At 40.7% G+C, this 22,438-nt stretch overlaps 5 protein-coding genes across 10 annotated transcripts in view; 3 read left to right on the forward strand and 2 right to left on the reverse strand.

The window, feature by feature from the left end:
* Nucleotides 1–100: 100 nt before the first annotated feature.
* LOC128880902 (pre-mRNA-processing factor 19) lies at nucleotides 101–3,219 on the reverse strand. The gene is made up of 8 exons (XM_054131457.1): nucleotides 3,097–3,219; nucleotides 2,729–2,878; nucleotides 2,355–2,632; nucleotides 2,088–2,282; nucleotides 1,856–2,011; nucleotides 1,548–1,778; nucleotides 1,134–1,474; nucleotides 101–1,049 (listed from the first exon to the last, which is right to left on the reverse strand). The coding sequence occupies exons 1-8, from the start codon at nucleotides 3,113–3,115 to the stop codon at nucleotides 905–907; spliced, it is 1,515 nt and encodes a 504-aa protein (XP_053987432.1). The 5' UTR covers nucleotides 3,116–3,219; the 3' UTR covers nucleotides 101–904.
* Nucleotides 3,220–3,569: 350 nt separating this feature from the next.
* Nucleotides 3,570–4,962, forward strand: LOC128880911 (selenoprotein M-like). Its single transcript, XM_054131472.1, has 4 exons — nucleotides 3,570–3,725; nucleotides 3,821–3,891; nucleotides 4,265–4,334; nucleotides 4,404–4,962. Exons 1-4 carry the CDS (start codon nucleotides 3,627–3,629, stop codon nucleotides 4,503–4,505), a joined length of 342 nt encoding a protein of 113 aa, XP_053987447.1. The 5' UTR covers nucleotides 3,570–3,626; the 3' UTR covers nucleotides 4,506–4,962.
* A 667-nt stretch (nucleotides 4,963–5,629) lies between these two features.
* On the reverse strand, nucleotides 5,630–8,000 carry LOC128880909 (E3 ubiquitin-protein ligase RNF185-like). Of its 3 annotated transcripts, none has more exons than XM_054131468.1 (5): nucleotides 7,643–8,000; nucleotides 6,719–6,880; nucleotides 6,495–6,626; nucleotides 6,247–6,416; nucleotides 5,630–6,169 (listed from the first exon to the last, which is right to left on the reverse strand). In XM_054131468.1, the coding sequence occupies exons 2-5, from the start codon at nucleotides 6,865–6,867 to the stop codon at nucleotides 6,072–6,074; spliced, it is 549 nt and encodes a 182-aa protein (XP_053987443.1). In that variant the 5' UTR covers nucleotides 6,868–6,880; nucleotides 7,643–8,000; the 3' UTR covers nucleotides 5,630–6,071. The 3 variants fall into 3 exon arrangements, with proteins under 3 accessions (XP_053987443.1, XP_053987444.1, XP_053987445.1); XM_054131469.1 differs by lacking the exon at nucleotides 7,643–8,000 and adding an exon at nucleotides 7,486–7,633; XM_054131470.1 differs by lacking the exon at nucleotides 7,643–8,000 and adding an exon at nucleotides 7,036–7,388.
* Nucleotides 8,001–8,469: 469 nt separating this feature from the next.
* On the forward strand, nucleotides 8,470–11,152 carry LOC128881167 (dynein axonemal intermediate chain 4-like). The gene is made up of 4 exons (XM_054131949.1): nucleotides 8,470–8,607; nucleotides 8,724–9,197; nucleotides 9,299–9,692; nucleotides 9,770–11,152. Exons 2-4 carry the CDS (start codon nucleotides 8,725–8,727, stop codon nucleotides 11,150–11,152), a joined length of 2,250 nt encoding a protein of 749 aa, XP_053987924.1. The 5' UTR covers nucleotides 8,470–8,607; nucleotide 8,724.
* Nucleotides 11,153–11,988: 836 nt separating this feature from the next.
* Nucleotides 11,989–22,438, forward strand: part of LOC128880903 (uncharacterized) — an 88,409-nt gene continuing 77,959 nt past the window's right edge. For 2 of the 4 annotated variants that reach the window (XM_054131461.1, XM_054131458.1), the window contains exons 1-2: nucleotides 13,100–13,403; nucleotides 14,051–14,480. Coding sequence is in view for 3 of the 4 variants with exons in the window: in XM_054131458.1 (XP_053987433.1) it covers nucleotides 14,441–14,480 (40 nt within the window). In the remaining variant the exon portion in view is untranslated. Of the gene's footprint in view, nucleotides 12,419–13,099; nucleotides 13,404–13,799; nucleotides 14,481–22,438 lie in introns of those variants that run through there. The other 2 variants (XM_054131459.1, XM_054131460.1) reach the window with 2 other exon arrangements.

Here is a 22,438-nt window from a genome sequence, read left to right on the forward strand (position 1 = left end):
GTCGATTAATTTGAAAATTGCATTAAGCGAACATAGGTCGCTGAAAACGGTTCTGTTTTATGGCTGTAAAACAGGATTAGAAGATCGCAGAATAAGTCAGTTTCGTTTTCTACTCGGAACAAATTGTATTTCGCAGTTTTCAAAAGTATTTTGAGTAGAGTTGTACGACAGTCAAGAAACATTGTTACATACTTCTTTTTCATAAAAATAACTGCCTATGTAATGTTGAATTTATAATACCACGTACTGCTATTCGAGATTTGTACTTTGTTTCACAAGGTATTGGAAACGAATTTATTAACAATTAATGACATACGTATCCTTAAAATTCTTATACCTTCTCGTGTACTGAATGTCATTTCTTCGGTATCTTTCTATAGAATTTCAAGACGTTAAAGTAAGGTCCAAAAACGATTTATCAAATATTATCATTCTGTTGGTATTAAATGTATATCCTAACCTTAAGATTAGAATAAGAAATTTCGAAAATGAATCTAAAACTTTAGTTATCAATATTTTTTAGTCACACTTATTGATGTACGAATTAAGTGTACAAAGATTTTAACAATCGATTACTAGAATATACTGGTATGTACCATTAAATTCGATCAAAATAGCTTAAAAATAATATTATTAGTATCCACAAGGATATTTTAGTTTCTAAGTCTTACGACAATCTTAACAAATATCTACAGAAAATGCACTCAAATCCACTCGTGCAAAATTACTTGCTCATTCTCATTTTTTTCCTAAAATTCTTTTGAAGAATTTGTAAGTAAAAATATTAAATCTGAATCAAATAATCTTCTTGCTAAAAGCATTTGTCATAATTCTGTGAAATAAACTTATAGTACAAATCCTAATTTATATCTATCTTAAATTAATGTGTTTTGTTACTATGTATTCAAGGTAATCCATAAAGTTTTAATGTTCTATCCATACTAGTAGAAGCTATGTATTGTGCGTGTTTTCCGAAACGTACACCGGTTGCAGCAGCTGTGTGGTCGTTAAGCACTTTCAGTTCTTGCCATTGTTTACACAAGTACACTCTGAAAACGAATGGAAGAAAAATAAATAAAAAAAAAGTTATCGGGTAACAGTACCGTAATGGATTTCTTAAGCACAATTCTTACCTCACGTCTGTGCCCGCTACTGCCAAATATGTTCCACTTTGATCAAAACAAATATCTTTGACTTCGTATGACTCCTCTAATTGAAGTGTTTTGAAGTTCTTCAGTTTACGCAAATCCCAAAGTTTTACACAAGAATCTTCAGCAGCTGTAGCTAAGTAGTAACCATTTTCGGAGAAACTAATTGCCGTAATTGGTCCCGAATGACCCGGGAAATTAGCTACATTCGATTGCTCTTTCAAATCCCAGATCTTCACTTGAGAATCAGCAGTACCAGTACCAAAAATCAATCCATCAGGATGGAACTGAGCTGTAGTTAAGGGTTGACTCACTTGACCGGCAACCTATAGAATAAAGTGTCACAGTTGATTTGAAACATATAAATTAGAATGTCTTTGCATCTTTCAGTCTGCATACCTTAGTCAATAATCTACCAGTTCGTATATCTGAGAATGCCCAATGTTGATCTAATGACGAACTCAATAAATAATCGCCTGTTGGATGTAATGAGAGTCCAGTCACGGGGGCATCGTGAGCTTTCAATAACAACGTCGTCTGACTAGTTCCTACGTTCCATACTCGTATTGTAGTATCGGGCGACGCTGTCATTACTATATCTTCATCCGGATGATAAATTACTCGAGTAACCTAAATAACATTAAAATAGACTCATAAAGATTAAGAGAGTTTACATATGTAGACAAAAAATGATTAACAATTTATACCTTTTTGGTGTGTCCCTTCAGTATTGCAACAACTTGTTCTGTATCTTTATTAAATACTGTAGCATTCTTATCAGCACCGCCGGTTAAAATTTTGCTAGTATCCGCGCTATGTATATCAAGCGCGAGTATACCGGGTACGCTAGCAGAATGAAGACCCTTAAACAATTGTAAAAATGTATTCAATATTTGACATACAGCTACAGCTACCAAAGACTACAAAAAGGTATATTACAGGATGAGATGCAAGCGTCTGAAATGCACGAATACTATCTTGAGGGAGCAAATCTTCGGGAACAGAACGTCCGCGACGTTTTCTTTCCTGAGTGAGGACTGTAGCTCTTTCTTGAAGTTTTTGTATTACATCCTCAGTAATACCAGCTTGTTCCATAGGCTGAGCTGCTGTGCCACCTGCTTCCACTGCAACTGCCTATAATAAAACAATATGTTATTGCATGTACTTGATACAACCTTTAAACAAATTAGTATATTTTTCTCGTACAGGTTGTGGAATAGTGGTAGCTTGAACAATTCCAGCCTGTGGTTTCAAAGTAGCCAAGGCTTCTCTGGCAGCAGTGACTTCTTTCGTCAATCTAGCAATTACACGGCATGCTGCATCATGTTGGTATAAAGCATGAGACAATTCTTGCCGAGCAGTCTGAAGTTGTTGCCTAAGTGTAAATGAGTGTAACATTACAGCATCCCATTCATCTTGCAAAATCTTTAATATGGCTGGAATAGATGTGGCACTTGGTGGTTTAGGTTTAACTATTGGAGTGGCTGTAAAAAAAAATGAAAATATAAATTTCAAGTGAAGCTGGATAATGATAAACCAGCCAATTATCCTGGATTTCTGGAAAAACAGAGCTAACATACTTTTAATATCAATGAGTTGTTCTATAGTCAGCTCCTTCCCAGTGATAGGATCCACCCCATTTTCTGTTACGAATTTTTCAATTAAACGCCTTTCGAATATAGAACCAGATACAGGAGATACGACCGGGTGTTCCGGGACTTCGTTAGAAACTGAAAATATGTATACATTTATTTATTTATCTAAAAGTTTGGCGGCAATGCGAAGCATTTTAGGTTATGTTCAGTAATAGCCGGCATAAACAACTACTTTTATCACAAACAGTAATACTTTCATTATAATCGTATTGTTTAAGGTTACTGATGCAGATTTCGTTTAAATACTTGTACTTTTAACTAAAAAATACTTGTATAAAGAGGATAAAACTTACTCGCACAAGAAAGCGCCATTTTCAGACATGCGATATGTATGCTCACTAAGCCGCTCTGTGAGCGGGTGAGCTTACGAATCTTTCACTTCCGAACATAGCGACCGCTCCCTGGTGCCCGCTCACAGAGCGGCTTAGCGAGCGGTGGCCTTTCTGGATGCACTCATTCACTGCGCATGATATTTAAATTGATTTACTACTTCCATCAATTTTCATGTAAATTTAAACAAGTTTTTCAAAAAGTACGCACTTCAAACAATGAAAACTGGAACGCATAAGTTACAATGCCGAGAATACTTTTAATTACGCATGTATAAACATTATTTGCAAAACACGAGGAATGTCAATAAAATAATTTTATTAAGAAATAAATATTCGTAGTAAAAATCTTCTTATATATTTCTTTAAGTTAATCATATTTTAAATGCGCCCATTTACAAGATGTTAAAAATTTCTAATCATTTTTAAAGAAATCGCTATATCGAGAAAAGGATGCTGTGTGTAAGTCCGACTTCCGTTTTAGTGAAGTAAACATGGCTCGTACGTTAGTTGTCATCTATTTTCTTGCATTTATTTTTGCAATTTCAAACGTCAACTCGACGAACAGTTACTATAGTTTTGCAAGAATCGAGGTACTAAATTTTCATATTTTTTTTAACAAACACGTTGATATGACATACTTTTATGTCATATCGCAATAGCTAAAAGTAATAAAAAATATTTCCAGAGCTGCAGTGGTTGTAGACTGAACCGGCTTCCAGACGTAAAGGACTTCATCTTCGAGGACGTACCTACTTAGTATCCTTTATTATAAATGATTCGTGTATCATATGTTTTCATAATTCAAGTAATTGTTTTGGAAATACTGTTGGTCAAGTAGTTACTCTTTTATTTCGGAATTTAAAGACATTTTTCTTTTGTTATCTAAGACAGATAATTGCACTTATATAAGATTCGTAATAATAGAGTATGTTTGAACATCACTTGTAAAGGTTTTACTTTTGTAATTATACCTGCAAATCCATACATGCAGATAATAAAGCTGTAATAAAATATTTAATAATAACATACTACATGTTCATGAATCATACCAATAAATGTTTTGGGCCAATGGTATAAATGTATTATAAAGTAAAATTTTATTTTTATAAATCCTTATAATGTTTTACAGTGATAAAGTTGAATTCAAACATATTCGAGGTGCAGATCCAGAGCTTGTTCTCTTTAATGAGGATGGGGAGGTATAATGTAATTATTTAATAAATATGCATTGTACATTATAGAATAATCTAATATTTTTATCTTTTCAGGAAGTGGAAAGATTAGACATAGCATTGTTGACCAGAGATGAATGTAATAATTTATTAACATTAAAAGGTTTCACGAAAAAGCCAAAACAGGATGAGTTATAAAATCTGAAATCTATTATGGCTGCATTCAATGTCAAGACATATAATACCTGTCATTTTCAGAAATCACTTTACAATACTTATTAAAGTATGATTTACTTTGATAATCATCTATCTATAGGAATAGGTATTGCTATTTTAAATCAAAATGAATGTTCTTTGAGGAACACTAATTACAGTAAATGTAATATACCAGTATAATATTCCAAGTCCAAAGTTGGTATACGTGAAATATTGAAAAGGAAGGATTATGTATAATTTTATTATACAAAGCACAAAGTAATAAAGGATCTAGATTTCTTTTGATGCACAAATAATTATCGTTTATTATCTCGTTTTCCTGTATATGAGGGTGGATGATCGACCATGTTTAAAATATTGTAACAAAATACTTGAGTCAAGTTGTCTGTGTTATTTAACATGTGTACTTATAACCTATAATAAATAATTCAATTAAAAATCGACACCTATTTATTTCTTTAATAAAACTGTTTCTCTTTGTTACACGGTTAGGTTCCTTTTCGAAAATATAGTTAGAGAAGGATAATAAATTTTACGAAAAAAAAACAGGATTTATACTTTTTATTTGAAGTTTATTCTAGCAATTATATATTAAATAAACTTGTAAGGTAATTTACAATATCTGACTTTCAAAGGATTTACAAATTGTGTTTAATAAATAACGTTAGTAATATATTTTTAATACAAAATACGTTCAGTGACAAATATTTCATTCACAAGGTTTAATAACTTTCATGTACTCAGAACTATACGTGGAATGTCAATTTTCTTTCAGTTTGATGACTGATTGAATATTGAATTAAAATGTAAACTATTATTTTACTTTTTTCAAACATATAACATAATGTTGTTTTGTTAATTACCTTTTCTTCTATTTCCAGAACCACAATATACATAAAAACCAAAAAAAGAGTAAATTCTAGGTTTATACGCTTAATCTTATTTCAATTGCATCTAGCATCAATTTGACTTATATCTAGATTATATACATTTTTTATGTTAGCAATTTATTAAACCTGCATAGGTCCATATTAATGTAATAAAACTATGTTCGTTTGGTTTCTGCAGAAAACCAGTTATGTATGTGTTTTATAGCATAGGTAATATCTTACATATCTAAATATGGTATATTTATACATATATGTATATACATAAATATCAGAAGAGTAAGTTTCAGACTTTCAGAAGTCATAAAAACAACCTGCTTGAATACGTATGTTTAGTGAAAGTATAAATACAAATACATAACCTATAACTGTTTTGTATCGTCAGTAAGGACATGAACAGTGTTGTATTTAGATACAAAATTTATTTTTTTCTTAAAATCACAAAAGATTAAAAATAAAGTGTATGTACATGTACAAATGTTATTATAGCTATAACAATTAAATCCCGTTTGTTTATTCAAGCAGGTATAGTTACTACAGCGAGTAACAACGATTACACAAACGGGGAAAGATTGATGTATTAATAAAACAGTAATGAATCAATCCAACAAGTGGATAGAATTACAAAATATGGAGCAAGAAGTATGGTTGAACAAAAATGTTATGCCATCAGAAGCCAACAGATGAATACCAATGCCACCCACAGAAACACCTTCGAAAGAAATTGCTCATCCTCGTATTGAGGTGTTCCCCTAGCAGCTACGCAAAAAGGAATACTTGAATTCTAGTGCTTCTCAAACAACTTGAAATAAAACAATTCGTATAGAATATTTTACCTGCAGCAGGTCGTGTTTCTCCAAAGTTAAAAGTTGATGTGAAAAATGCAAATGGAAATGTTCCAATACCAAAAGACATGTAAGAACCATCTCCAAATCCAAAACTCGAAAATCCAATATTATTTTCAGGTTCTGTCCTCTGCCCCGCAGGACGTGGTGGAACATTATTTCTAAAATAATATGTAGGGTAAACTTTAACTAATTATTATATTATTAAAATAGAATACGTTTACATAAAAAAAATGTACCTTGGATCTTCATGCCTTGTAGCTCCACGCCCATACAATGGAATGACTTTATCTTTACTGATCGCAGCTTTACATACAGGGCACATTTGTCTTACTGGGCGAGTTTCAAACCATTGGTGTAAGCAAGGCCAACTAGACATACAATTTTTCAATAGGATTATATTCCTTTGAATTACAATGAAGATGTATAGAATATGTACAACTTGTTATACATAGTTCCTTACCAAAACAAATGTCCACACATGCTGATAACTGCATCTTTTGCAGTATCAAGACAAATGTTGCACTCAAACATTCGATTGTCCTTTTCTTTGTCTTCTGTTGTGGAGTCCCATGGTTTCGAAGGCCCTGCCTCTTCTCTCGTAGTACTCATGATGAAAAACTTTCTAACAGAATATGTCTAACATTACTACCAATCGACCACTACGTATAAATTGTATAGATCAAACAAAATATAGAATTATTCACAAAAGGAAGAATATAGAAATGTCAGAGCATGCAAGCAAAACACTAATTAGAGATTGTATGGAATAGTACTTACGAAAAAGAGAGGATAGATATTTTTGGTCATGAAAGTACTACTTAATTTCTACTATTGTGTCTAAGGATAACGAAGACAACATTCAAATGACGTATGAATTTTGTTATCACTTGATATTGATGGCATTATCAAAATTGAGAAAAACAATTTCAGAAAAACAATCTTTGAAAATCAATCCGTGCGAACGACAGTGGTAAATGCGAATGTCAAGAACCGTTAAAGGTTAAGATGGTATATACGTAAAATAAATATGCAATATGTGTTCACGACTAGTTGTTATCGTATTTTCTAAATCCATTCTCACTTTCTGACGCATCATGTATCCACGAAGTGATATCGGAAGTCATATGTTCGCGACAAATAGCGTAGAAGTAACAACTAGTAGAAGCAAATGTAACACCGATATGTTTCATACGTTTTCGAGGAATGTAACGATGCAATTGACGATACCTTTACGTACGAGGCAGTTTCTTTAATAAAAATATTAGCCAAAAATTGATCGAGGTTCGTAAAATTCGATAATGTTTGGCAGGCAAAGGTCGCAAGCTCCCGTCAAAATACGAATCGAGCAGTGTCTGCCATTGCTGACATAATTCATGTCACTTACTTTGAGTCGTTTGATTACGGGCACCCCCTCGGCGATAAAATTCTTCTCCAAACTTAATATTTGTTCCAAAAATGATCCGACGTATCACGCACACCGCTGTCGCAATTGCGCAAGTGCCATCAAATGATTTTCATGATTTTTTACGAAACGGATGTTCGGAATAACACGTAAGAGATTTTACAACGAAATGTCACCGCTTATCTATCGTAATTTTATCGTTGACGATCGTTCGCGCGAACTTTACGTGCTTGCACGTTTTATTTTTATCAGACGTGTCGTCGACTAACGTTACAGTTGCCGAGCTACGATTTTAATATGATTACTTAAAACCACCACTTGATTAACGCTGTACCGTGGCTGTGAACAGTTTCATCTTTTATCGACTGACCACCAGACACGAGCAACTTTCCCGTTGTTTCGACAGAGTACACTATCGGTACAGTGCAATACGTTTTGCAACATATTCTGTACTCGAACATAGTATTTATATAAATTGAAGCATACGATCAGAATTAGGAAGCATACGATTAGGTCTCATGGTACAGTAATTGTATGATACCTTATATTTTTTAATTGATAGAAAATAAAGAAAACGTGTCGCAACTGTTTGAATTTTATGAAGCGATCCAAGAGTATGACATTGACATACATTTAGTTCATTTCGTCTTTTAGCAATCTTCCAGGTATGTTCATGTTGAACGTAAAGACACCGTAAAGACCATTGTATATATTTTGAAAGAACAGCAAGATATTGACATAACTGCGATTACCGTGAAATTGATTTCTACATCACCATGGAGTTAAAGGCAATTGTACTGTTTAGTATGTACGACCTTGCCGTGGACTGAAATGCTTCAGAGATAATATCAAAGTATTTGGCATATATGGAGAATAAGTTGTGTAATTAGTGAAACTGTGTTTTACAAGCGTATTTGTAAATACACCTTGAACAAAGATTGTGACAGGTCAGTAGTAACTTATCGTACGAAGCAATCATTATCTCCTCACATACAATCTACATATGTGGTTAATCTTGGTTGAATTCGATAACGAAAAGTACACAGCAATAATTTTATTTTAGAATGAAAACAGAGGAAGTAGGATCTCCGCAGTTGACTTCCCCTAACAAGTTCGAAAGTCCCGGTTCTTCTAAATTAAAGCTCAGCTCGTTTGGGAGGGCGCGCAAACCCATTGGCAGAAACGTAACCTCAATTCTTCTGCAGCAGCGTCAGATGATTCGCGTAATAGATAATGACGTTGACGTCACGCCTAAGTTACTGACCCACCCGACGTTAAGTTCGATCGACGAACGTCAGATGACTGCGTTCGAAACGATTGGATTGTCACAGTCTGGCAGCGTCGGGCAATTAATGTCTTCCTTTTCCACTTTGAGCAATCTAAAGAGAAGCTCTTCGATGGTCGTAAGAACGTCTTCGGTACCTACGAGCTCGATAATAGCTGATGACTCGCAATTCGAGAGCTTCTGGGCCACTCAAACGGAAGATTTACCCGTTGATGACGTGGACAGAGCTCCTTCTCAATTTTATCTACCTAGGTAATACGAGAACGGGTGTCAAAGTCAAAAGCAAAATGTTTTATAATTAACTTTAATAAATAACTCGTGCATATTTTAATGCTATTCCTACTCCTATTCAGTATCGATCCGAACATTTTTCCCACTCGGCCGGAGACCGTGACGCTGACCATGAAGGAGACAGAAACGTTTTTCATTTTCGAGATGCAACCGCGCACCGGCGATTTAAGAACACCAGAAGGCATGGCGATTAAGGAAGAAAATGAAAATTACGAGTACAAAACAACGGGACCCGGATCGAACAGGAAACTAGTAGATTCTCAAACTCAGACCATACGAGTTCTCACGAAATCGCGGGGCACGTACCTTGGTAGAAGAAAACGCGTAAACAAGGGAATGCTCGTAAATAATTGGGTCATCCACGACACCTTCGCTGAACCTGAACTGATGGTCGAAAGGGATGGTCTGCTTATCGTACATACGAAAGAATCCATGGAACAAATGTGGCGAGCAGAGGTTTGAATAATCGTCGATCCTTAATTATTTAATTGCTTTAATAGTACAGGCATACATGCTTTACTTTCGACTCGTAGGAGGTGAAGTCCAAGTTGCCAAAGACCGAAATGCAGAAGGAAACCAGATCTCCCGAAGAAGAGCTGGCGTATATATTCCAGCACGTCAACTTCGTGAATGCTCTGCGAGTAATGGAGCGTATAATAGCGAACAATATTTACATCCACACGCAGAAACGTTTCATTGGACTGATCAAGCAGGACCCCTGTAGCCTCGACCTAGAGTTCACGTATAAACTGGATCTTCTTTGGATTCACACTGTAGCGATGTCCAGCGGCAGACCAGTGTCTTCCTTCAGTTGGAGTTACGCCAATAAGAACATCCTGGCTGTGGGGTACGCGGCGCGAGCTAATTCGGAAACAAAGGGCGGACTGGTGTTGATTTGGAACGCCAAGAACCCCGAATTACCGGGCCGTAGGTACCGTTTCGATAGCCAGGTGTCTGCCCTCGATTGGAGTCGCGATAGACCGAATTTGCTCGCCATTGGCTTCTACGATGGTCAGATCAAGGTGATCGACGTGAGCACCACTCACGTTAACGTGATACGACAAAGCGAGAGGGTCACGTCTCCCTCCAGTTCACCGCAGTGGCAGGTTCAATGGTGGGCCGGTGACGAGCAATTCGACTACCAGGAACAGATTTACACTTGCGATCAGGACGGTCACATCTTCTGTTATCGATACGTCGAGGATTTCATGTCAACGACGATGATGAAGATATTTAGGATAGAAGGTACGCTACCCGGAGTTAGCAGAACCTCACACTGCAACGTTTACGACACATCGATCAATCGAAGCCCTGGAACGCTGGTGCTCTGTAGACATCCCACCTCGAGCACCATCTACTTCGTTGGCTCGGACGAGGGTTGCGTTTACAAATGCTCGACCAACTATCTGTACCAGCACATAGAGAGCTTCCTGGCTCACGACGGACCAATGTATTCCATGCAGTTCTCACCGTTTTGTCCGAAAATCTTTTTGACCTGCGGCGCCGACTGGTGCACGCGAATCTGGGTCGAGGGACTCACGGAACCGTTGATCACCTTGTCCACGACGATGGCCTGCGTTCGATACGCGGTATGGTCTCCCACGCACTCCACGATCATCGCGAACATCGTCAATAACGAGATTTGCATTTGGGACATTAAGAGAAAGACCTACGTGCCGTCGTCCGTGACGTTGTCGCCCAACAACGTCAGGTTCGTCATGCTCGACTTCACGTCAGATGGTAACCAACTCGTAGCGGCAGATGTCGAAGGTGAGGTGTACATTTACAACTTGGAGGGAATGCCGTTTCCGCCGTACAATCAGAAACAGGTGTTGATCGAGTCAATCGAGAAAGCCTTAGTCACGAAACCGGCTCTTCTAAGAAACTTAAAGAAACTCGTGCCGTCGTATTCTTAATATGATATAACCGAGTCTGAAGAACCAGGCGAAGAGAGCAAGGTACGAGTAAAAGATAGTGAGTTTGATTATTTTAAATACATTTACTGGTCTACTTTCAACGTTGAATCGAAACTTATTTCCGCTTCTTTCATTTTTAGACAGTGAAGAGACCGCTTTCTACTCTTTATTTTTCGATGATCCCTACTCTGGTGCTTTTATACGCGGAACGATTAAAAGAATCAATCGATAAAACAAGAGGAGAGAATAATGTCACAAGTATAACGACGTAAACTGAGCTACGTATAAAAAAACAACATAAATCTAGCGATTATCGAGCAGTACCGCAAAAGCCGCGTATTCAAAGTATCCGTAAATGGAAGCGGCATTCCTGGAGTAGCGCATCGATACAGAGCTCAGAAGTCTGCGCGAATTAAATCTGAATTTTATCGAATTTTATAGCGGTCGCAACTTGGCAAGACGAAAAAGTATCGCTGTTGTATCGTCGCGTAATTTCCATCGTAAAGCGAGCGTTGAGATTATCTTCGTTTAAATTTCAATAAGCGGCAGGACGCAGGAAACCGGAGTCCCGGTGCTCGTCCCGGAGGCCCTCGAGTCAGTCACGTCGTTACGCGGAACAGATACAGGATTTTAAACTTCTTTATCGACCGTGGAGCCGGAGGCGAAATCCAGCACGTGGGGACCCCTTTCGGTCCCCCGAAGCGAAGCGTGGCCCCGAGGCCTCGCGTGATTCGCGCAAAGGACGGAAAGCAAAGCGACCATTTCGATTCAGAATGGAACTCCGGTGCCGGGGCCCACTCTGAGGCCTGGTAGGCAGGCGAGTCGGCACGGATGGCTGGCTGGGTTGCTCGGAGGAGTTGCAGGAGAGTGCCATGGTAGAGGGGCTTCCATGGCTGCTGCCGCTCGCGGGCACGAACCGCGCTACCGCCGTCAGCAGGCAGTCTTATTACGCCCGCACTCAACTACGCGAACTAAGTACTCTTCTTAGGCCGGACAAACGTCGCGAATAACAATCGCGTGTTGGGCCTACGCGAATCGGACGCACCTCGAATCGGTGCACGTTCAACGCCACGAGTCCACCACGACGTCTCTTAGGGTTTACGCCGTATCTGTTACTGGTCACGCGTGCTCGCTGGATCCCGCGACGACTCGTTCTTTTCGAAGCGATCGAAACCGATCTCGGAATAATATTATCGAATCGAGCCGGGAGGCGTCGAGGATCCTTCGAGTTCGATCGGCCGGCGAGGATCTGCTGCTCGGTCAGAGGTAACTTTAGAACGTTTTTTTATTCCAATTGTTGTGTCGACGAATCGCGCGCTTGCATGGAGATACATTTTTGTTGGACATTTACGTGTTTTTTCGCGTAGAAACGTAATTTCTTGTTTCGCGGGACGTTAAGGTCGACGCACCGGTGCATACTCGGTTCGTGCGAGACGTTTATTCTTTGGGGTACTTGTAACATATTTTCGTATACTTTTATTCTAGGACTGCGTTAAAAATGGAAACAACATGTACGTATGTACTGTATCAAAGCAGGATGAAAGGGCGAGGTTCATAAAATAAGGCTGTGCTACGCAATCTAACCCAACTTAATTGACTACTTAACCCCTTCTAACCTACTGTATCGTTTCCGATACACTCCAGTTTATAGCAAGTTTCATTATTATCACAGTATCCATTGTTTGCTTTCGTTTATAGATTATGCTTTGAGGTTAAAGATAAATCCAAGTATCAGAGTGATCAGTCGTGATAACCTTTTAAAAAAATGATATTCGCTGCATCTAGGTGCATTAGCATGAAGGGGTTAAAGGTTTGTTCGTAACGCACGAGCCAAAACAGTGACGTTGCCTCCCTCGCGTGTCAATTTGACGAATCAAAATTCGACAGGCACAGTTGACCTGGAATGCTAGGTTTGCTAGAGAGGTGGGAGAGGGATCGCGGGTGCGTGAGTTCGGTGTAAAAAATGTAAGAGAACGGATGTCCTATCGTGCACGGTCGACGATTAGTTTCGTTTTCTTGGCAGTAGAAGCACGTCGGCGTTAACATCGGCGGTCATTACGTTGTTTGTCGCGCGCCAAGAATTCGCGTCTACGCATACCGAGCTGTCACGATTACCCCGTGTCACGAATTCATCGTACATTTTGATCGTCCAGAACAGGCGTGCTTTGCTTCAACGAGTTCTACGTCGGTCAATCGGCTGTGCCATATCCAAAATAATAGGACGTCTCGTTGCCCGAATTTAGACAAGAATGTAAGTTACAGTAAAATTCTAAACGTTCATGAGAGTCCATTTATGCAAGTATTTTATTACTTTGAGATTCGTATAATTCTGAAGCCTTCGCATTTTTCTCTCCAAGATGGCGGATGGCAGAAAGAAAAACGCGGGAATTCTTTGCGTGTCCTTCGTTCCAATTCTTTTGGGCAGAAAATTAATCTTTTTCGACTTTTTTGTATGTAATTTCTATGCATTGAGCTCAAAAACGACATTTACAGTTGTCCAGAATATTCTCGAAGGTACCAAAGATATCAATACATAAATACAATTTTCAAAATCAAAATGCTCGACGAGTGAGTTTAGCGCATGGAAATTACATATATGTACAAAGGACATGGTAAAATAAATGACTCTTCGATGTCAGCCATATTTGCCGGAAGTATCCATTCGCGTCGTGAATCCGAAGACTCGCGCGCCCCCGAAGTATGAAAATATCGTGTCGCGATTCGTGACAACTCGGTAAGAAAAAAAAAAAGTTGTGTCGGTTTCGTATCTCTGTGCGAACGGGCTTGAGGCCCACTTCGTTGAATAACAGTAGAGGTCACCGTCAGCCAATCGGCGTTAATTGCTCCCCCATGCATCGTATTTCACGTATGTACTCGATTTCTGTCATTTTGTCGAAGGTCGCTGAGTGGAATCGACCGCATTATATTGGGATCCAGTCTCTATCTCGAACGTGAACGAGGACGCGGTCAGTGTGAAGACTGCTTAATAGCGAGGAACATGTGCAACCAGGGAATAGTGGCGGAGCTGATGTTGCCGGGGCACGAGCTACACTGTGACCACTCTGTTCTCGACGAACTCTGACCGATTCCGCGTTTCGTCTCGCTCCAGCTGACCGCCAACGCAGGGACGAAAGCAGAAAGGTGCTGTTCCGAAAATCGTGCACGGTTTATCGCGGGACACGCTGTAAAAGTGTTGTTACGAGTTAACGCGTATGGTGTATAGACCGAGAGTCTTTGAGGAGCGGTGTGTTCGCGAAATTACACGTTTCCACGTACATTCGGTACGCTATGAACATCAACGTTCTTGGATGTAACGGGTGGTTCGCAAGTGAGTATACCCACGTTTTCTATTGTGCTTGATTTTTTTTTTTTTTTGCTTACTAACGTGCGTTGGTTATTTGTTTTACTTTACATCTCAGGCTACATTTCACGAATAATTATGCGTAAAGTGTTGTTTTTAATTTAATTTAAAAAATGAAAGCGCGACTATCGTGTTGCTGCTCTTTGAACATAGGCGGTTCTAACGGAATCAAAGACCGCCAAATATAAATCTCGTTTAAAGTTAATATTACATTTAGATTACATTTGTTTACGTCGAAGACAGTGTCTGAATCGTATACTAACAAAAGACGTACGAGAGCCTTGAACCTCTAGAACACACGGGGAAATCTGAAATGTTTTTAGTCGAATATCGGTGTTAAATCCTTACGGTAGACCCGTTCTCGAATCGATGTAAACTTTCGAATCTAACGCGTTCATTGGCATCGGATTACCCTCTTCCAACATTCTCAGCGTTCGACAAAAAGTAAACAAACAGTGGCAATCGTGGCGAGATGTTATGTAACCGGTCACACGCGACTTGCGACACTAGCCGTATACAGCCATTACATTCGACGCACTGTTGTAATAATTAAGCAACTTTTATACAACGGTGATTATTAACCATTCTCTTTATGCTAATGCAATTTTTACGTTTTCCAAGATTTTGCGAAATATTTCGAGTAAAACTTTTCGAACGTTATTTTCGAAATTCCTCTCAAACACTAAAGCCGGGTCCACACTATGCGTTTTTGTCGCTGCGGTTATGACGGATGCGGTCATCCGGTTTGTGACGTTGCATAGATTCAAATGAGAGATGCAGCAGACTGCGGCACGTTGAACGCACCGGACGGCCGCATCGTGCCGGAGACACGTCAAAACACGTGTATTCATATGGTCCCTGTTCACGCTACACAGATTTCCCGCATCGTTCTTATCAATTTTTATCGTTGTGTGTCCTGTGTGTGTCCTGGTCTTTCTTCTGCACTTATAGACCGTCTCAACTTTGTATTCTGTTTCGAAATATGTGGTCTTAACATTTCTAGTAATTCATCAAACGAATTTATTGACATTCGCTAATAACTAAAAAACTTATCCTTAAAGTTGCGGATGTTAGCAAAAAAAATTTTGAAATCTATTTTTAGATTCTCGCTCTGAAATAAATGGATGAACCCAATAATTACGTCGTATCGGTTCACGCAAGAACCCTTCTGCTTCCATAGCACACGTAATTTTCCAAAATTTATTCGTATTCATGTTATCGTTTTGATAGTTGAGACGAGACCGCGTTAAAATCGCAGCAATGTATCATGTATCATAGCCTTCCGATTAAATCGCGTCTGCTTTCGCCGCAGCGGCGAAAACACATAGTGTGGCATAGTCGGCGTAAGAGGAAATGGAAACACACGTCACGTTTTACGCGAGAAAATAACGTTCCCGTAGAGAATCGGGGAACTGGAAACAGGAAAGACCGAAGTCATTCATAGAGTAGAGAGTTGGCGACCCTACTCAGGAAGTATCACAACGAACGCTCGGTGTTCAAAAATCCTGCCGTCTCTACGTACACCTCGGTCCATAGATGGGCACTGTTCTTCGACCCCCCGATGTCAGGCGGCTAATTAACATTTTTCTCCCCAACTAACGGGTCATTGTCGCTCCGATGCACGTAACAAAGTGCTTATCTCAAACGACCGCGCGCCGCGTTCGTGTAACCCAATTAACGTTTCCAATTATACGTTTTAGGGGAAGATTAACGAGCGTGGAAGTGTAACGAAGCCTGTTTCGCCCGATATTCGAGCCGAGCTGCCCGCCGCGAAACGCTTTCGCCTAATTGCGATCGGAGATCAATCTGAAATAGGGCCTCGCGAATCGAGCGCCGAATGCACATAATGCACTTGTTATCTGCGCCTTCGGGGAGCCCCCTTTTCCCTTCTTCCTCGTAAAGCTTTATCAGTAATGGTCCCCGCCTATTGGCCTAATCGCGATCATGCATCACGTTCCTCTATCTTCATCCAATTCCACGCCGCTGGGGTGCAACGGTGCAACCTGTAAGCGGTGCTGCTCGGCGTTCTTTCGACGCCCTTTGTGGATTCCTGGCCCCGTGGACATTCGATGTCATCTACTGGAACTAAAATTGAACAGAAAATCTCTGCTTCTCGTCGAGAAAAACCTTAGAAATGTTAAGTCTCTAATGACTCGTTCTCTCTTGGGATTGTGAAACGCTTTACCTAGAGCAGTTGCTTTGGACTTTGAAGCCATAGCATCGAATTTTAAAATTGAGCATGCTAGGATTTAAGAAACTTGGGATTCAGGGTTTTTATCACCAATTCAACGAATAGTATACACCATTTAAGTTACCACAGCTCCATTACTTATAAATGTAGGATCTCCAACCTGTACTGATCATTTTCAACTGGAACTATCTTACTGTACTCGCATTCTTTCCATATAGTCACTGCTCCAAGTCCTCCAGAAAATTAGAGAAAAGTGATCCAACCTCTTTTTAACACGTTGATTGCCAGACTGATACTCGTGAAAATTTCTACCAAGTTCAAATTTCGTCTCGAGACTATCGAAGATTAGATAACGTAACATTTGTCGTAGCATTTAATTTCTTCACCTCGTCAAACTCAGGAATCCTATCCATATTTATTTCTATTAACATCTCACCTTTGAAATTTTCTTTCTTAGTTCCTTAATGAAAAGTCCTGTCACCCATTTCTGGGCGACGTGGCGACCAACGTGTTAATAAGAGAACAGTTTCTCTTCTCCTCTTCGTTCGCTAGTGTGCCCAATGAAGATCCACGTTTCAGCACCAACTGCTGTCGTTGCTGGTTTCATAAATACGTTTAGCCTCGATAATTATTAGCGACTGTCCTCTCGATTTCAAGGAACGAATTATTCATGAATATAACTCAACAGGTTATCACATTTATCACGCGGCGAGAACTGTTTACGAGGCCAGGAGCGTGAAGAAACGCTTTCCGTCGGTTTTATTTAGCCGTTCGAACATCGGCCAGGCTACGCGACATTGAGCACGAAAAGAATCTTCGATCTGGAGAAAATGCGTGGGTTTCGTTATCAACGTGGTAATTTATGCACACACCACTAGTAGATTCCTGTTTGTAACGGGGCACTCTATAGAGTCATATATCATCGCGTACGCGATTGGGGGAACTGAATAATCAATTAATACGCTGAATGAACGATGTAAATAAATTGCCACGGTGAACAGAGGGATACGCATGAATCCCAGCGATTGTTGTTCTTAAAAATTCACCGTACTCCTTCGATGAAACTCGTATTTTTCTGTCCGTGTCTTCTTGGGAAAGTAGTTGATAAATTCGTGCAGCAAAGTCAGGTTTGAATAAGTTCGAAGTTTGCTAATTCCAGCTACTTACTAAAGGTGGACTCTAGAGGAACGTTACGCCATTGATGCAAAAACTTGTCGATATACTAATTCGACTCATCGTTCTCGCTTAGCCAATTCAAGCCTCCTCTCAGCCAACTAGAGTCTCTTCTCTTCTGTAAAGTGATTCGAGCGGGTTGCTCGTAATTGATGGAATTGAATGCGTTCTAAAGCTAATCATTTGCACACAATTCGATTCGCACGTGCACGACAGAGATCGAGACAAAGAGGGGGGAGAAGCGCAATGGGATTCAGCCCCGTCGCGAAAAGAACCAGGCGAACGCAACGGAAGCGATAATGCACAGTCACGTCGCATGCTAGAGACGAGCGAGGGGAATCGGTGATTTGCGAACAACGTAGGTGTAACGAGAGCTGTAATGCGCAGAAAATTGCTGCAAGGCTTGCACCCCTCTCGAAATCACCGCCTTGAGATATATACCGGAGGTCCGATAAATAGAGCCCCGCGAAATGCGTCAAACTGTACAGGGTGTTCAGCAAAGGGTACTCGAAGTACCATAAAGCTTCAAAGAACACCTCTCTTAAGCTGGCAGGACCAAATCAGCAGAATCATATCGGACTTAGTGGAATATAAAATATATGAAAACGCCACGAGGTACGAAATTATTGTTGGTGGTACAAATTAGTACAAAATAAGTACTAAATATTCCACTAAGTTCGATATGATTCTGCTGATTTGGTCCTGCCAGCTTAAGAGAGGTTCAAAGAACAATAATAGACTTATTACAAGGACATTCACCCTCCCTACTTGATCCGTTAGGGATCAGAATCTTTGGATTGGTCTAATTTCGCATAGAATTTTATAATTTATTATCAGTACTATACGACGTGTCCTCTTAACAAAAAGGAATCCTCGAAGCGTAATTTCATCTTTCCTCGACCTCTTATTTTCTACAGCTACCCTACTTAAAGTTTCGAGTGCCTTTTACAGAGCATCCTGTACAACGGTGGCTTCGTACGTTTTCGAATACATATCTTATCCGAGACGACGACAGAAACTATCCAGGCGAAGAACTTCGCACGTTGCCATTGAACTAATTCCGCCGAGTCTGACGCAGTTTGTTACGGGCGCAAATTACTCGTGGATCTCGCGGACACGGCGATACACGCTCCAGATAGGAAACTTGCTAGGATCTTTTTCCGTCGGATTACACGCTGACATTGATATCAGCGCGCGAAGTCGAGGGGAGTCTGTTAAACACGGCCGATAATAAAGGCGCTCGCTTAAGCCTGCGTGTACCGTAATAGACGAGATTAAGGCGGGAAAAGGAAACGGGAGAGAAAAAAAAAAGAAACGCGTTACGAGAATGCCGTAGCAACAGGGTATAAATAAGACGATAAGACCGCGTCGTTCTGCCACGGTAAAGATGCACTAGATCCACGAGCCGCGAACAACGTGGGCGTTGTAACGAGCTTGATAACGTTGCACGGATTTCAGCTATTGTCTCGAAACGAGTGGTCTAGAATGTTGCATGGGAAGAAAAGTGAAACGGGGAGACCCCGCGAACGGAGTTCAGCTCTTTCTCAAGATGCTCACGTCGATTCAAACCGGGGTACTTCGGAGATTAGGTTTGGACGAAAATAGAAATTGTCTGGACCTTTCTTAGGACGCTCAAACGCAGATAGCAACTGCGTTGTGATGTGCAAGTATTAGGTTTTTTGTAAATGTGGCCAAAGCGACGAGGATTTAAATCACATCATTTGGCAATGTGAATTGTATGAAGCTCCAAGGGTTGATCTGTTATGGTCCTTGCATAAAATGGATTTTCAGTTGCCCATAAACATCGATATATTCTTTTTCTTCTAAACGACTGTGTTCTATCCATTTAAAAATATAATCTCTTAATTGTACGTTATTTGTATCAACACTGTATTGTTAAAATTGTAAAGCGAAATGGACCCTATACGGTCTTAAGAGCTAAGAAAAAAAGTATTAGATTCCGAGGAAAATAGGATCTGTTTCGCAGGTTAATTGATAGGATGTTCTCAGGACACTCAAGTTAACGCGGGTAGCAATTACATCATGCATCGAAATCCTTCAGATACTAGGTATGGAGGAAGATAGAGTTTGTCAGGTGGTTTAGCTAATAGGATGTTCTCAGGATCATGCATCGAACTCTTTCAAATATTAACTTCGGAAAAGAGTAAAATTTGCCAGTGGTACAAGTAGGTCGACACTCTGTCGAACTATAGATAAGCAACGGAATTAAGAGGAAACATTCTAGACTCGTTCTATCGTTAAACCAGCTCAATTACTAGAGCGCGATGAAACATAGATCAAGAAGGAAATGTTGTGCCCTCCAAAGCTGAGGTATCGTTTCTCCTAAGTCGAGCGATCAATCTTCCCCTCTGCAGTTTCCAGAGACACGGAATTTGTCACGTTTACGTCGATCATCCTCGAGCATTGGACTCGGGATTGACAAACAGTTTACTCAACGGGAGATTCGGGAATAAATCCCGATTCAGCCATTTCGCGGAGCAAATGCCACGCGATGGCATTCTGGAGAAGGATTCGGGCAACGTAGGTGGCACGACGGGAGCAACAACACGAGAAAACGCGAGAAGAGCTCGAGAAGCGGCGAGAAGTCGGCCACCGCAAGTAAGGAGTCGTGCGATAACGCTGCATACATCTCTGCGTCGTGTCAGGACGAGATGAAGTGCACGATTAAAGATAGGTGAACACACCGGCGTTGCCACTTATTCGATCGCTCGTTTGAACATCGAATTACATAAATCTCTTCGTGCGACCGTCCGAGTGGCGCAATCTTTTCGCTCGCGATTGACGATCGAAAGAAACGACGAGGCTGTATAGTCGCGTGCATTAGAATCGAGGAAACGCTGGCGGAGGTGCAGATGGAATACGAGTGGCATATGCTATCTTGTGGGACATTTTAGACGGCAGGTATTTGATGGTTCTCCAAAAATGGTGGGAACAGGTAGTTTCTTCATCGAGGAAAAGGTATTATTTGGAGTAAACGGAGGAAGAAAGGTTTCTAGGAATATAAAAATGGAGCATAGAACATCCTAGGCTCCCCTCTGCAGGAACCCCCACGTTGAGGTAAAAACGAGTACAATTTAAAATAGATTCACAAGTTTCATAGAGTAGTTATATCAGATCGAAAAAAGTCCCTGTAGATTAAGAGTCCCATTTATTCAGACTTTGTACATTCAGTCATTTTCTGCAGTCGCACTCCTCGAAGCGAAAGATTCGTGGAAGGAAGCGGTGGTCGGTGGAACGGAGCATTTTTAAGAAGCGGCCACCGTCGCTTTACATACCCTTAAATTCCCCCGTCGCGTGTACTTACAACCGGACATTTACGCAGGCTAGTCGTACAAGGTGCTCGAAGTGAGATATTGTTTAAAACTCGGTTGCCGGCGTGGGCGGATGGTTGCCAGATAAAGGCAGTAAGTCATCAGCTGAAACAGGATTTATGGGTGAGGTATTACCGGTGTTCGCTGATCTCGCGATACGGGCCACGAACTTTCACCGTGTCGAACGGCCCCACGGGAGGATTTCAGGCCGAGTAGTTCAGAGTTCACGGGTCTGTCTCCCCTCTTCTTTCGTACGAACTCCGCGGTACGCGACAAGATCATATCTGGTTTTTCATCGCGACCGAGTAAGACGTTGTTAAGCGCAATAGCGTTTCGTACGGCTTAGCGGCGAATCTGGGACGGCGTAGCAGGATCCAAGGGGATCAGATTGGAAACCCGTTTTAAGGATTCAGAAGCGGAGTCGTGACCAAGACATTAGCGAAATTACTCCGGCTCTCCGCTTCGATTCTACTCCTATCTAGATAGTATTTCCTGGCGAGGGAAACGTCGCGCTATCTCGCTACTTAATTCCCGCGACCGTCGCGTTATTTACTGGTCGCAGGACCAGCCGTTCCCCGTGTGTAAAAACCGACGAACGAGGACCCCGCTGGCCGTGTAGTGGCTTCGATAACACCGCGCGCGGAAGTGTCGTCATGAACAGACGGAACGGAGGAAGAACTATGGAGAAGTGTACAGGTCTGAAAGTGGGAAACAATGGTTTAGAGTACTTGCAGTTTCCAGAATCTCGACATCTGGATCCCCCAATGTCTACTTCGTTTATTAACAATGTCTCCAGCCTGTTTTTGAGCAATAGCAATCATATCTTCTGTCGTTCGGTCGAGAATTTCTACAGGCGCCAATCCAACCACGAGTTCCCAGAGGAAGTCGCGGAGAAAGGAGCCCTGGGACTAAGACAAAGTAGCAAAAGCCGAAGGTTTCGTGACTGGGACATTAGAAGGATGGTGGAGGCACGGGAGCGCGAGTTTGAAAGGAGCCTAATTCTCGATATAGGACTACTTGGGCGAGTCGAGCAGTCCGCACGTCCAGGCTATACGTCCTGCTATCTCATCTACCTTACCTCGTGCCTGCATACTCGGCATTATTCTCTTGCTCGGGCCCCTCACCTTCCTGTCGTGTTTGGCCACAGAACCAGGAGTGCCACCACTACCGGGCTTGAGCTCGAGTTTATTCGATCGGACGAGCTTTATCGTAGAACTTACGCTTGGGTC

The sequence above is a fragment of the Hylaeus volcanicus genome, chromosome 8, assembly GCF_026283585.1.
Source record: "Hylaeus volcanicus isolate JK05 chromosome 8, UHH_iyHylVolc1.0_haploid, whole genome shotgun sequence".
In the NCBI taxonomy this organism is placed as follows: Eukaryota; Metazoa; Arthropoda; class Insecta; order Hymenoptera; family Colletidae; genus Hylaeus; species Hylaeus volcanicus.

Coding starts and splice junctions, on each gene's coding strand:
- LOC128880902 (XM_054131457.1), bottom strand. Junction 2,633..2,728: donor ACAACTCATTGATATTAAAA/GTATGTTAGCTC, acceptor TTTTTTTTACAG/CCACTCCAATAGTTAAACCT. Junction 1,050..1,133: donor GTAGCGGGCACAGACGTGAG/GTAAGAATTGTG, acceptor ATTCGTTTTCAG/AGTGTACTTGTGTAAACAAT.
- LOC128880911 (XM_054131472.1), top strand. CDS start 3,627: ATGGCTCGTACGTTAGTTGTCATCTATTTTCTTGCATTTATTTTTGCA. Junction 3,726..3,820: donor ATAGTTTTGCAAGAATCGAG/GTACTAAATTTT, acceptor AAATATTTCCAG/AGCTGCAGTGGTTGTAGACT. Junction 3,892..4,264: donor TTCGAGGACGTACCTACTTA/GTATCCTTTATT, acceptor AATGTTTTACAG/TGATAAAGTTGAATTCAAAC.
- LOC128880909 (XM_054131468.1), bottom strand. CDS start 6,867: ATGAGTACTACGAGAGAAGAGGCAGGGCCTTCGAAACCATGGGACTCC. Junction 6,417..6,494: donor ACAAGGCATGAAGATCCAAG/GTACATTTTTTT, acceptor ATATTATTTTAG/AAATAATGTTCCACCACGTC. Junction 6,170..6,246: donor AGAAACACGACCTGCTGCAG/GTAAAATATTCT, acceptor CTTTTTGCGTAG/CTGCTAGGGGAACACCTCAA.
- LOC128881167 (XM_054131949.1), top strand. CDS start 8,725: ATGAAAACAGAGGAAGTAGGATCTCCGCAGTTGACTTCCCCTAACAAG. Junction 9,198..9,298: donor TCTCAATTTTATCTACCTAG/GTAATACGAGAA, acceptor ACTCCTATTCAG/TATCGATCCGAACATTTTTC. Junction 9,693..9,769: donor AACAAATGTGGCGAGCAGAG/GTTTGAATAATC, acceptor TTCGACTCGTAG/GAGGTGAAGTCCAAGTTGCC.